The following is a 14,553-nucleotide window of genomic DNA, read 5'->3' as shown; positions in this document are numbered from 1 at the left end:
TAATTTATAAAGGCAATCTTTAAACTGTAAGTGTGGTTGGTTATACGAAAGATGCATACAGCCACTGGTAAGGCAGTCTTTCCCTGAAATAAAAAAAGAAAAGATAATATTAAAAAACAATCCCCTCTGGATTAGATTGTACAGGACACTGACCATGCTCCAAGCGCTCATAGTCGGAGTCCAACAGGAAGTTCTTGAAGCGGTTAGAGATGTGATGATAGGCCAGGAACTTCAGATAATACTGATTAAACTCAAACTCCAGAGGATGTTGCTCCAAAATCTGCAAAGAAATGAAAAGATGAATAAAGATAGTCAGATAGAGAGAGTGGAGGAAGAGAGACAGAGAGAGAAGGTCAGAATGTGTGTGACAGCTGGATCATGTCCTCGTGTTGTGGCTTCACATCCCTCCAGAGCATAGATGACCAATTAAGAACAGGAAAGAACTTCTCCTGTCCTTGAGGGGGCAAAGGTTAGTGATATCATCGCCGCCAGACACAATCCAGACTGAGCCTGCAGGACTGTAGCTCCATTGTTCCCATCCAGCGGTGTGAGGTGGCCAACGAGAGAGAAGTGTTGAATATTTGAGGCCACCTGGGTCTATTGGCAAAAACAACAGCTGTTTTGGAGATGAGGCACTTCTATTTTCAGCTCTTGTCCGAACCCCCCCGCCCCCCCACCCTCCCTCTCCCAACCCCACCCCCCCCTCGTTTATAGCTCTCCAGACCCCAGGACCCCCGCCAAACTGTCGTGGCTGCCAAGACTACAGTTTCAAAAGACAAATGCAGAAACTATGTGTTGATGTAAGTGTATGGGAGTGGGTCTGTAAGACCCCAGAGACACAAAAAAAACCAGCAACATTCTCTAAAGTTAGCATTTCACAGCGGACACAGTTCTCTGGACCTCAGCTGTGCGAGCTTCATTCTTAACCCTCCACCCCCTGCCCCCCCCCCCCCCCTGAAATCCTGAAACCCTGAGGCACACCCAAACCCTTCCTAGAGACTCTCAATCCCCCAAAGTGCAATTTTCCACATGCTGCTCTGAACACACACTGAAATGTGAAGGGATGCTGAAACACGCGAGCGCACACAGCTCAGCGCTGATCACTGGGTTCACAGACCATCTGGGCAACAGCCTCCCTGCACACTCCCTGGTGCAATATGCTGTCGAAATTACATCTCCAGTGTTCGGAATGCAAAGTGCAAAACTAAACCAAATGTATAGATAATGACAGCTGAGCTTCTCGCCTTCTTCATTCTCTCGCCTATATTGTTTTGAGTAATGTGATGAGCTCATATAGGAAATATGAATAAGTCGTGGAGGGAAAGCGGACGTCATGTGAAGTCACGTTGCAGAGGTCAGAGATGCTTGACTGTACAGAACACCTGTGGTACAGTATTAGGGAAGGTGGGGTTAAAGCTTCACCTGGTGCACGCAGTCCAGGAACTGCAGGAAGATGGGAGTGAAGCCGCCGCCCTGGCTGCTGGGACTCAGGTTGCTCCGCTGGCTGAATTTGTGGCCGAAGGAGAGCCACTCCTTCTCCAGCAGCACCTGAAAGCCCTCCAGAGTCCGGTAGAAAGGATCACTCAGCAGCTGCACCAAAGACACCACCTGCAGAGAGAAAGACAAAAGTGAGAAGATTGAAAATTCTCACATTTCCAGTCTGTCAATCCTCAAGACAGAGAGATGTGGGAGGAAAATACAGGTCAAACTGTTTTAAAAACAGATTATTTACAATAATCCATGAACAAGAAAAAAATAGTTCTGATCTGTGTGTGTTTGGTCCTGTTACAGCCTAAAGCACACTGCTTAAGTTTTGTTTGCATTAGTTTTTTGGGGGCATTTTAAGCCTTTATTAAAGACAAACAGTGCATACACAACAGGTAATGTGGGAGAGAGAGATGGACTTGAACCGGGGAAGTTGTGGTTTATTGTTGGCATCTTAACCTCACAGTTTAGGAGACATCTTCATTTTCTTATGAGGATGTAAGCAAAACATTTATATGAATCCTCTGAGTTAGTTACACATAAAGCAGTCATCAGTTTAAAACATCAGATGATATATTGTATTGGTCGATATTAAGTTTTGTAGCCTCGTAACATCCACCATTTTTTTGGCATTTTCGCCTATTTGGCATGCCCAAATGGAAAAGCTTATAACAGCTGAACTGTGAGGCCAAAATGCATGTATTAGGCTTCATTTGAAGGGTAACATCTTCTAGTTTTTTTGGAAATGTGCTTGTTTAGCAAAACACATCCAAAATCACATCAGTTCAAATATGCCTCAAGAAAGTGTTTTTGGTCCTCGTCGATAATGAGTCATATTTGAATAACAATAACTAGGACACACTTTATGCCAGAACTATGCAAATCACCACGTAACTTCTAAATCTCGTCAAGCACACCTGTATGAAATTCCAGACCTCTAGGCATAATCTTATGGGAGCGAGGGAGTTTTTAGTTTATGGTGTCACTGGCGTCACCACAAACCTCTCCAAAACGTCTCCAAGTGGCCTCATTACTGCGTGATGCTAAGCCGCTTACAACTGGCTTAGGCAGGTCGCCGGCAATCCAGTGGATGTTAAGAGGTTAAAATAACATTTAACAAACAAACAAACTGTTACATCTGGTTATTTAAGACTTGTGACCTAGATATGCACTGTGCTGGATATTTTACAGAGAAAACAAGGCACTGTGTCTGAATTACCTAACATATTTTTGGCATTTCTGTACTGACACTTAATGTAATTTATCAGCTAACATATAAAGCCAAACCAATATAGTGTAGTTTTGGTGGGAAAGTATTTGATCAACAACTGACTGTCACTAATTTGATTTTATAGTTCTCATTATGTTAAATATACAAGGGTTAAAAATCATGATCAGTTTACCACTAACAGATCAGGCAGCTGTTTCACCACCACTCTGCAGCATTTTTCCCACTTCTCACGCATGATTACAATACAGCGTATAACATGTTTTTTAAGTGGATGGCATGCCGTTGCGTTGCTCCCCCTCTATAGCTGAATCCAACACAACACTATGTTTAACCGATCATCTGCTCTTAATAACATTTATATAACATTGTAGTTCAGGCACACTTGAGCTCACTCTACAAAACACCAGTTGAGACCCACTTGTCTACACATGCAATATGTTTGGCCTGCCTCCCTGCCCGTGTCTCCTCCAACACAACTAATGAGCCCTGACGCGTGTGGAATGAGCGGGAAAAACAGTTCATGGCGTCCCCATGGGGTTTACAAGTACATCCAGCCCTGAGTGGTAGAGAAAGCCCCCTGCGCCCCGGCACAGAAATAAGCCCCTGGGATTACAGAGAGACTGAGGAGAGGTCTGAAAGGAGAAGTGAGGCACGAAAAAGGAGAGTGGATAGGAGATTGAGACAGACGGTTAGACTGAGGATGAGAAGGAGAAACAGAAAACAAGACAGTTCTGCATCCTGTCTGCTGGGTGTCTATGGTCCGTGGACAGAGGCAGGAGAGCCAGAGCATATGGAGCCCATTTGCCTGTGCGGGCCTGATCAGGACCTGGCGTGATGGAGCTGGTGGCCCATGGAGAGAGATGCTCCGGGCCTAACACGTGCCTGGCATAAGGGATCCACAAATTGTGCTTTTAAACAGCAGCCCAGGGCTTCATAAACCCCCGTAAACACATAGAAAGACACACACTTGCAGCACAAACATGTGCACTTTAACAGGTCAACATGGAAAATATGAGCAAAGACAGCAAAAATGCGACAAAATGCTTGAGCGAAACGATACTGACAACTGATCAGGATAAAACCAGTTTTTTTTGTTTACATGCCTTCAAATCAGAACCATAAACTCTAATGACTGAAATCAGCACAAATCAGTCACATGAGGCTTAAAAAAACCTTTTCATCTTTCTTTGCCATCTTTGCATAATTGGGTCAACAGTGACATAGCTGATTAGAAGATGAGCAGGAAAAGCAGGTGTGGCAGATTTATGACTCACACTAATTCATAAGTGAAGTCTGGTGGAAAATCCATGATCACAAAAATGATGACTCTAAAAAATTACTAATTTCTACTTTGGATTGCTATTTCAATATTTGGATGGTGGACCTGTGTGGCAGCTCTCCTGATCCATTTGTGATAAGACAACCAGTAATGCCAAACACTTTGACTATTGTCTGAACAGCTGCTGTCTATAAATGAAGGAATATTTATGTGATTAACCATCTTGTGTGGCTACACCCGGATCTTTTATTTTCTACTTATTTTTTTTATTTGTTTCCCTCCATCTTTTTGTTGTTTCTTTTGTTTCTTTTTTTTGCATTAAAAACAATAAAAAAAAATCAGTGCATTAAAAACAGATACTCACTGGTAAACGAGTGCTTTGTGAAACATTTTCTGACAGTGAATTTCTGAACTTGAATATATCCAAGAGGACATGACAGTATGACATGATTAATCGAGAGCGTAAGATGATATTTATGTGTTTTTCTACTAATCTATAAATGTGTCTCTTTTGATCCTTGTGTTCCCTGTGGTGTTTTTATCAGCTGATAAAGAGGAGAAGGTGACATCTTACAAGAGCCCCCATGTGGACTTGTATGGGGGAATGTTGTGGTTATGATCACTCAACACCCGAAACTCTTTTTATTCTTTATTTTACAAGTTTTCTGGAGGAGGAGAGGCATGTAACAAGGAGTTGCAGCATGACATGAACGCTAGCTTCCAACTGCATTTACCACCTTTCACTTCTCTCCTTGTTTTCCATCTGCCAACTTTCCTACCTCTAATATATTTCCTGATATTTCTGCTGTTTTTCCAAATGTTTGGTATTTCCACTCAGGTTTTTAATATGCAAACTGAAAATACATAAAAACAAGTTGAAGGGAAATGTCTCTCTGTTCTACACACATTGTGCTCAACCTCTTCTTCCTGAGTCCTCTCCACATCTGTCTGTGTTATTGTGTGATTATTCATAAATGTATTTGTCTTACTTGTGTAGTCATGTCCCAGCCATCCTCCAGGCTCAGGAGAACAGATGAGCCGCTGTCCAGAAGCTCTACCAGAATCAGTGCCAGCTGCAGGATCTTGTGAAGCTGTGGGCGATCAACATATGTGCAAGTGAACACATAGACATAGACATAGACACACACACCACACACACAATTAATCCTCTCTTTGCATGCATTACCATGTTTGGTCTAACGGTAAATTACTTGCTGAATCTGCTTGATGCTTATGTTGAGTTTCCCACAGATAATATTTTTCGACAGTCTACGATATGTTTAATGTAAGGACAAAGGCGGAAGGGGGTCAATCAGATTACCAGCATGATAAAGAGCTCTGCTGCAATCCAATCGTTGTGAATCCACTTCCCTTGGGAAAATGGCTTCATAGTGGATTTATCCATTATGTGAAACTCGCACACAGAGCCGACTGCAGGGTCTTTTCTCACACAATTTTTAGAAGCTGACTCTGACTCACGGTGGTACTGTGAATGTGTACTCTTGATAAAATACAAGAACAGTATTGATTCTGTGTTTTGTCACCTGCAGGATCCATTCGGAGTCCTCCAAGGCTTTGAGGAAGGAGTCCTCCGAGTCGGATGAGGTGGCGCTGGGAGCACAGGCTCTCAGCAGCTTCTTAAAAGAGGCTTTCACCTGCCGTGTGTCTGCAAAGTCCACTGGCACCAGTTCACAGTTCAGAGAGGAGTCCACTCTGAGGCCCTGTCCAAAGAGACACAGAGCTGTGGGTGAGGCTGCATAAAACTAACATGTTCAAATAAAATTACACTCAGTGATCAGAAAAATACAGACATGTACAATAAAATTCAGTGCAGTCTGGACTTAGTTTTATTTGAGTGTTGACTCAGTTCTGTGGTAGGGTTGGAAGTTGGTTGTGTTATATCATTACATTGAAAGGTGTTTCTAATATTTGGCACTCATCATTTTTATGTGTGGAGATGGAAACATGTGAGAATCGCTATACAATATCATGAAGAATCAATATAATATGACAAACCTTAGTATCTGAGGCCGTTTTGCATTGTGGTGTTCTGTACCTCTGCTTGATTTGTTAATTTTGCATATTAGGGCACCTCTTCTTATATTATCGCTTAATTACGAGTCTGTCTTTGTTGATATGTACTGGGTGAAGTACTGATGTCTATTGCAGATAAATGACAAGATCCTTGAAAAATCTTCAGTGCGCCTCAGTATCCAACGTACAAGAGAAGTTCAAGTTCGAGTTTTTCCTCTGCACCCTTGTGTCCAGTGGGTCTATGAACTGTTATTCTGGATGATACCACCTCCATCTGGAGCAGGTGTTGATGACTATGTGCCAAGAACAATGACTGACTTACTGGCACTTGGAAAAATGTTATGATATGTTGGCTTTTGGGAAACTGAGCGGACTTGATTCATTCCAAACGAGATACTCCCACTGCTTTCAGTACGCTGAATGCCTCATGTCCCTGACTCAGGCTTATCACTGCACTAATTGCATACTGAGAAACACCAACAATGACAAAAAAACCTTCTTAAGTGTGAACTTTAAAACAAATGGCTTCTTATATAGCTGTCTGACAAATCAACTGTGTGTTTTTATTACAATATGTTTAGTAACTACGTTTCTACATATTTCTTTATTTATACTGTAAATTGAACATGTGTTTATTCCGATCTGCAGGTTGTGTGAATGAATAAGAATTATATGAAATCAAAGGTCATTTCATAAAGTGTTCATTTCTGTGTTAGCCAGAAGCCAGTGTACGGTGCTGTTATATCATGACTGATAATAGATTTTACATGATTGTAGTTGTGTTAAATATACAGAACTGTTTCTACATACTTACTACATGTTTATACTTACACTTAAGGAACGCAGAAATATTATTTTATATCCTTTGATATTATAGATATATTCTTAAACAATCAAATTATCCCTCAAAAGACACTGTGCTTGCGTATTTTGGATGTATCATTTTCTTTATAACCTTCAAGCTTACACATGATGTGATGAAGTTTTAAAACTAACCTTCAAATGCACATATGAAAGTGCAGATTTACATTGATAAACTATACCAATCTCATAGTAAAATTTCCTTTAGAGCTCCCAGTCAACAGCTTTCTTTTTTTCCTCACCCTCAGATGGGACTTTTCTCCAAAGACGTAGAGGGCAGCTTGCTGTTTGAGGAGCTGAGCCTGCAGACTGCTGCTACCTGCAGGGGGCGCCAGATCCTTCCCTGCTAGTCTGGCGCCCACGTCTGCTACCGTCGGGTGCTGGCTGAGTCTGTTGCTTGAGCGCAGGCTGGCCCACATGCCTGCAAACACACAGATGCAAACAAAAGTTGCACACACACGCGGGAGCTGGCCTGTTCGAATGCCACTGAGGTACACATGCCGTCAAACAAACTAAGATTGAATGATGAACAACACAGGACATGCGGACTACGTTTACATGCACAGCAGTACAACAGGGATTATGTAAACACCTCCATTCTTTCAGAGCACCAACAAAGCGCTTGCCTCTGTGAATCAGGCATTGAGATATTAGAAGCAGAGGTTGTTGGAATTTCTTAGCAAGTCAACAAGTCTAGAAGCCATTTCTCTGAAAACCGGCATGCAATACCTTCCAAATAGCATTAATCACTATCAGGAAGGACATGATTTTTCACAGTAGTCACTTTCCAACCTTTTCTGAGTTGCATTTGTCTGGCTGTCAAACTGCTACCAAATGCAGCTTCTGCAACCAAGGCACTTACATAAGAGCCTTTAATCAAATGGATCCATTCACATCAGACATATCTTGATAACATAACCTACTTTCGTACTGAAATTTGATCAATTTTAAAAGCTGTTAGTAACACTTTTCAGTTACTATCAATAACGTAAATTACCACCTGCTGCTGCACCTGATTAATGCTTTATCTCTTTATTTATTTTTTAACAAGATTGCTGTTTCGATCTGACATGACAAACAGTCAAAACAAAAATAAGGAAAGTTAAATGAATTTTACACGTATTATCTGAATCCTGTTTCATTTGAGTCATGTTTACAGTTCATCCAAGCTGTCTTTTTTGTACTAAAGAAAGCCATCTGAGGCACCTCATTTTGTGTGATTCATAAGTGGTCTGCCATGACAAACAGCTTCCTTCCCTCCTCAGTCTGGACCCGGATCTTTACTGACCACAGTTAGCCCTGCTGAGCCAACACATTAACAATGGAAAGGGCCACATTAGAGCAGCCACTTTGGTTTGTGAAAAACCACAGGTCCCAGAAGAGCGTCCGCAAAGTCAGTGATGATTAGTACTAGGCCTCACAAGGTCTTTGTGAGGGGTTTTCAGCATGGTGCAGTGTGGTACGTGACCTGGTTAGTCCACTGTGTTGGTTAGAGAGAGGAAAGATGACGAGGCTCGTCATGTTATGTGTTAGAAGGAAAAGGAGCGCTGTAAGATGAGTGGCAGACAGTTTCACTATACCTTGACTGTGGATTCTCTCCTTACTGGCGGGTTTTTGGTGTGAGTGAGTGAATAGTTTATCTCTGTACTCAAGCACTGGGGTAGGTTGTTGTGTACAGGAGGTAGAGAAGAAGATGAGGGGAAAAAAATTATGTCAACATCATACAGACATTTCAGCCTGACACACACCCAACCCTGCTAACCTTTTCAGACCACAGAAACAGCCATGCATGTTTAAATGAAGAGTTACAGCTGAGGGTCAAAGATTGGACCACAAAAAGTGACAGAATGAAAAACTTTTTTTCATTTTAAATGATCAAGATGATGAATGTCATAGCATGCATGAATATGATTGTCCATTGTTATGATTGATGGTGCAAAGACAAAGCCAGGTTTGTCAGTTGTTGATGTAATGGTTTTTTAAATTTAAGCCTCTCTACTTGCATAGGTGGATTACGTATTCAACTGCATTTATTAAAGATACCGCAAATCGGAAGGGTCAGTTTTGGATGGAAAATGTGTTGCCCCTGAGAAGCAGCGATAAAAACACACCGATCAGCCACAACATTAAAACTTCTGACAAGTGAAGTGAATAACATTGATTATCTTGTTACAATGGCACCTGTCAAGGGGTGAGATATACTGTATTAGGCAGCAAGTGAACAGTCAGTTCTTGTAGTTGATGTGTTGGAAGCAGGAAAAATGGGCAAATTTCATGACCGAATGCTGGGTCAAAGCATCTCCAAAATGGCAGGTCTTGTGGGGTCTTCCCGGTATGCAGTGGTCCAAGGAAGGACAACCGGTGAACCTACGACAGGGTGATGGGCGACCAAGGCTCATTGATGCCCATGGGGATCAAAGACTAACTCATCTGGTCCCTCCCACAGAAGAGCTTCTGTAGCACGAATTGCTAAAAAAGTTAATCCTGGCTATGATAGACAGGTGTCAGAACACAGCGCATCACAGCTTGCTGCGTATGGGGTCAGATCAGTCAGATTGCCAATGCTGACCACAATCCACCTCTGAAAGCTCCTACAATGCGCAGGTGAGCATCAGAAGAAGAAGGCAAGCTGGTGGAGGCAGTGTAATGCTCTGGGCAATGTTCTGCTGGGAAACCTTGGGTCCTGGCATTCAGGTGGATGGTACTTTGACTCATACCACCTACCGAAACATTGTTGCAGAACAAGAACACCCCTTCATGGCAACGGTATTCCCTGATGGCAGTGGCCTTTTTCAGCAGGATAATGCGCCCTGCCTCACTGCAAAAATTGTTCAGGAATGGTTTGAGGAATGTGAAAAAGAGTTCAAGGTGTTGCATCAGCCTCCAAATTCCCCAGATCTCAATCCAAACGAGCATCTGTGGGATGTGCTGGAAAAAAAGTCCAATCCATGGAGGCCCCAACTCGTAACTTATAGGACTTAAAGGATCTGCTGCTAATGTCTTGGTGCCAGATACCAGAGGACACTTTCAGAGGTCTTGTGGAGTCCACGCATCGATGGGTCAGAGCTGTTTTGGCAGCATAAGGGGGACCTACACAATATTAGGCAGGTGGTTTTAATGTTGTGACTGATTGGTGTATTGCAGATAAGATTTTAAGGAGACAAAAAGAAGGTGAAATTAAACATGAATTAAACTTTATTCTATAGAAATCTCAGTGACAGCCAACAAAGACCGACCACAACACCAAACGAGCTATTTGGAGACCAACATTGATTTATAGTACCAGTCAAAAGTTTGGACACAACTTCCCTTTCCGTTGAATGAAAAACTGTGTCCAAACTTTTGACTGGTACTGTAAGTACTATTTAAAAAACTGTATCATTTTCTATACATTATTATATTATAACATCTAACAAACAGGGGGTCGTGGAGTTGCAGTTTTTGTTGTGTCTTGAATTTGGACTCTTTTGAAAAGACACTGTATAACTGCATTTAACTCAGTAATCTAGTGTGATCCACCTGCTGCTTTATTTGGTTGCAGTTTTGTTTACTTTATGTGTGTACAGAGCCGCAACAATTAGTTGACTAATCGATTAGCTGGTCAACAGAAAATTAATTGCCAACTATTCTGATAATTGATTAATTTTGAGTCATTTTTAAAGAACAAAAATGCTCAAATTCTCTTGTTCCAGCTTCTCAAATGTGAATATTTTATGGTTTCTTTAGACCTCTATGATAGTAAACTGAATATCTTTGGGTTGTGGACTGTTGGTCGGGACAAAACAAGACATTTGATGGTCTTGGGCTTTGGGAAACTGTCCTCATTTTTTTTTTTTACCATTTTCTGACATTTTACAGACCAAACGACTAATCGATTAATTGAGAAAATAATCAGCAGATTAACTGTAAAAGTAATCAACGGTTTCTCGTAGGTGGAATTGAACTGCTGTCACTGGATCAAAATAAATGCTTTTCCATCAAAAACTCAACTTAACTCAATATCACTTATTTTCTGACTTTTGTTATCACAAAAATGTAAATGATAATCCTGCACTTATTATTACTGGACAGTGATGTAGTTGTCAGTTTTAGAAATCCTTTCACCTTTGACCTTCATCTGAAGCAGTGACTAACATTTCAGACATGCAGGGCTGCTGCACACTTTTTTAAATTAAATTTAATGCTTTTCAAGACCTTTTTAAGACTTCAACTGAGAAATTTTAATACCCTTTCCACAGCGAAACGAATGCACATTAGGGCTGAACTTTATGTTTGAAATCAATTTGACAATAGTAATAGGGATATTTTTTTATGGATATTTTTGTATCTCCATGTGATAATCATCTGTAAAATCACAAAGTAATCAAATTAATGGCAAATGCAATGAACTGTGTTCCACTGTTACGCTTTATATTAGATAAAACTCTTTGTGTTTAATCAGTCATCATAAATTCATCACAAATTCATAAATTTTAATTACAATTTGCTTGGAATTGTTAATTTTGACAACATTCTGTAAAACAATAAGGCAATACGATCATATCATGATGGATTCCACTCAGTAAACAATAACATTGTATAATTGCCCTGCCTAAATGCAAACAGACAAAACCATCAAATGGTCCCAGTCTAAGACTGGAAGAGTTAGTCCAGCTGAGCCTGAGACTCAACAGACCAAGGCCAACAGAAACAGTCCTATTCAAATACTAAGCTACAACTGATTAATCAGCAACCATTTAAGCACTTTTTAATTCTCTTATTTCAGAGGTAAATACTGTGTGACCTTATGGTTCAAGACAATACAATGATAACAGTAATAATAATAGTTTTAAACATGCAGGATTCGGAAATCTGCAGTGAAGTACTATAGTGGGTAGTACACTGACACTGAATAACGTACTACAGAGTAAGTCTTGTAACCATGACCATGTGGTACATTCTGCTATCAGCTTACTGGACAATACGAAATTACAACTCAAACTCACTTTGCCTAATTGGTTGCACTTCATCACTTTTCCTTGACTATGTTAAAATGCTGATATCATACTGTCATGTATCAAACTAAAACACTAAAACAGTGTTTCCTGTAAGATATAGTCTCTTCTGCTGAATTGTTGATCTTATAAATTAGCATAAAGCACACACTTAATTAAAATAAAAGCATGGTTCAATTTGCACAAACACACACAGAGACACAGAAACACACACACACACACACACAACTCACACAACTCTCTCTCTGATCCACTTGAGTCACTAGACATGTGTTCTGGTTGTTCTCGCACTCATAGAGTAGGCTTTAGTAAATTCTCCTGATTAACACACATACATGTTAGCTAGCTCAGAAGGTCAGGACATACAGTACATCTACCTTTCATCCACTTTCACGGCCCATTAGATTTGTAAATACCAGCTAAGCAGTCACCAAATTAAAAGTCTGCTCCTTTCCTTCACTCTATCTATGTCAGAAAATCAATAACAAAAATATTATTGTCCAGATTCTAGCGACTATCAGAAATAATAGAGGGCTTTGTGTCTTCTCTGAAACCCCCTGGCTAACTGTCTTTAGCTGAGCATAATCTGCACTGTTTTATGTACTTCTTTAAAGGCATACTATGCAGGATTTTCCTAAAAATCAATGTATAGACTCAAAAATAATCCCTCATGACCCACTAGAAGTGTGTGGTGATGTATGTACTGTATCTGCAGAGACCCTGCCCTCTGCATGTATTTAATTTTCTTATTATTTTGCTGTGTTTGGGACATTTCTGGGCTTCAACTTTTGGGCAGTGGGTATGTAGCCCTCAGCCAATAATAGTGCGCAGGGTGTGAGTGTGGGACTCTATAAAAACGTAGCAACATAGACAAGAGGAAGCTATGAAAATGGCGGACAAAGCACCGATGTTCTGCTTGTTCAACAGTTATGGCAGCGAGTAGTCATAACGATTTGAGTAAAGTATAACCTAAAGTCCGTTTCATTCTGTCCACTGTGTGTGTGTGTGTGTGTGTATAATTCAGCCCCACCCTGGTGCATACAGGCAGAGGGCGGAGGACAAAGACGTTGAGCCGGGGAGGAGAGGCCAACTTTGAAAGTTGTGTTTACAAACAATAACTGACAAATTCTGCATACTATGCATTTAATCCTGTTACCTTCCTAAGAGCAGACTTGTGGAGAACCAATTGAAAAATTACCACAAAAAGAAAGAGCTGGACTGGACAGAGTCGCTTCCAGAGACCAAACCATATTTAAATAAATGAATCCTGTGGGTAGATATTTCTCATATAACTAGGCATCATCTCAAAATTTAAGACCTACCATAATTAAAAATAAGACTATTAAAGACATTTTATGACCTTAAATTCTGAAAATCTAATTTAGGACTTTTTAAGGTTCTGCATGAACCCTGTGCACCAACACTAAACGTAACATCTGGCCAAGAGAAAACACTCAGTACTGTTGGTTTCCTCTGAAGAGCTCACATTCCACTTTGATGTCGTGTCAATTTAACAATACGGTGAGTTATTGATACACAAGATTGCATTTACAGTAACGCTCATTTGCCAGGAACACAGCAAGTCAGAATGAAAAAGCAGTTTATGTTTCTGTTATTGGATCTAAATCTGTAAATCACATTCAGCCACCAACTGAAGTCTGTATCATCACTGTCTAATTTATTACTGAAAGTTATTACTACATATCCGGAAAAGGGAAACACTCATAACTATAGTCTTATGGGTGACAGTTCGGGTGTTATTTTACCTGGCAGCAGGAATACACATGACGTGTCGAGTAGGAAACAACACTCACCTCCTCTAGTAAAGCTGTTTGAGAATGGGATGTCTAAATGGACAGGAGCCATCTTTGGTATCCTGGATGTCCTCCTTTCGCTGCCTGGAGATAAAACATTCACACAACATGCAGGACGTCAACACGTCAAGTGTATTTCACGAAGATATTATTTCATATAGTATCAGCATCAAACATGAACAAGACAACATGACAAATGTGCAGACGGAGGTGCAAAGTAACAAAGTACTTTTTCTTAAGTAAAGGATCTGAATACTTCTTTCACCACTGTCTACAGGCGAAGAAAATGATTGCAATGTTTATTTATGGCTGTTGGCACTACAGAAATTAGCTAAGTTCTGATCCTTAAAGTCTTAGATATACTTAAAAAAATCAAGGTTTGATGCCATTAATCACAATCTGGAGCGCTTTAAACAGTTTCCATCAGCAAAAGAGAGGGACAGAGTGTTTGCCCGTATATGTGTTTCAATTCTACACAGGGTACAGTGTATGTTCAGTATACTCAGGATACAGTGAAGTAAGAGGAGATGATGGATGGGCTGGGTAGTGACCCCAGGTTGTCCTGTGATTCTTAAATAACCTTTTATTGTACAAATTTCCTTCCAATGTTACCAAATATCAGATACAGTGTTTCTCCCACACAGTCTCTCTAGACAGACAGACACACACACACATATACACACACACACACACACACACACACACACACACACATACACACACAAGCACATAAGCACGCAAGCACGCAAGATAAGTGGGTAAAAAATAACTGCTGACCAGAGCAAACACTTATGGGAAGAGAATGATTGTCTGATGGCAGAGAAAAACAGATCTGGAGTGAACAAAAATAATTCT

At 40.6% G+C, this 14,553-nt stretch overlaps 1 protein-coding gene across 5 annotated transcripts in view; it reads right to left on the bottom strand.

Annotated features, from left to right (window-relative positions):
- sbf2 (SET binding factor 2) overlaps nt 1–14,553 on the bottom strand; it is a 122,463-nt gene that overhangs the window by 10,228 nt on the left and 97,682 nt on the right. For 4 of the 5 annotated variants that reach the window (XM_044349858.1, XM_044349866.1, XM_044349838.1 and 1 more), the window contains 7 exons: nt 13,699–13,782; nt 8,471–8,545; nt 7,133–7,311; nt 5,540–5,716; nt 4,985–5,086; nt 1,423–1,608; nt 154–280 (listed from right to left, as the gene is read on the bottom strand). In XM_044349858.1, the coding sequence (XP_044205793.1) occupies nt 154–280; nt 1,423–1,608; nt 4,985–5,086; nt 5,540–5,716; nt 7,133–7,311; nt 8,471–8,545; nt 13,699–13,782 (930 nt within the window). The remainder of the gene's footprint in view (nt 1–153; nt 281–1,422; nt 1,609–4,984; nt 5,087–5,539; nt 5,717–7,132; nt 7,312–8,470; nt 8,546–13,698; nt 13,783–14,553) is intronic. The other variant, XM_044349849.1, reaches the window with a different exon arrangement.

The sequence above is a fragment of the Thunnus albacares genome, chromosome 1, assembly GCF_914725855.1.
Source record: "Thunnus albacares chromosome 1, fThuAlb1.1, whole genome shotgun sequence".
NCBI lineage: Eukaryota > Metazoa > Chordata > Actinopteri > Scombriformes > Scombridae > Thunnus > Thunnus albacares.
The sequence above is the reverse complement of the archived record's forward strand: the minus strand, read 5'-3'. Positions and strand labels throughout refer to the sequence as shown.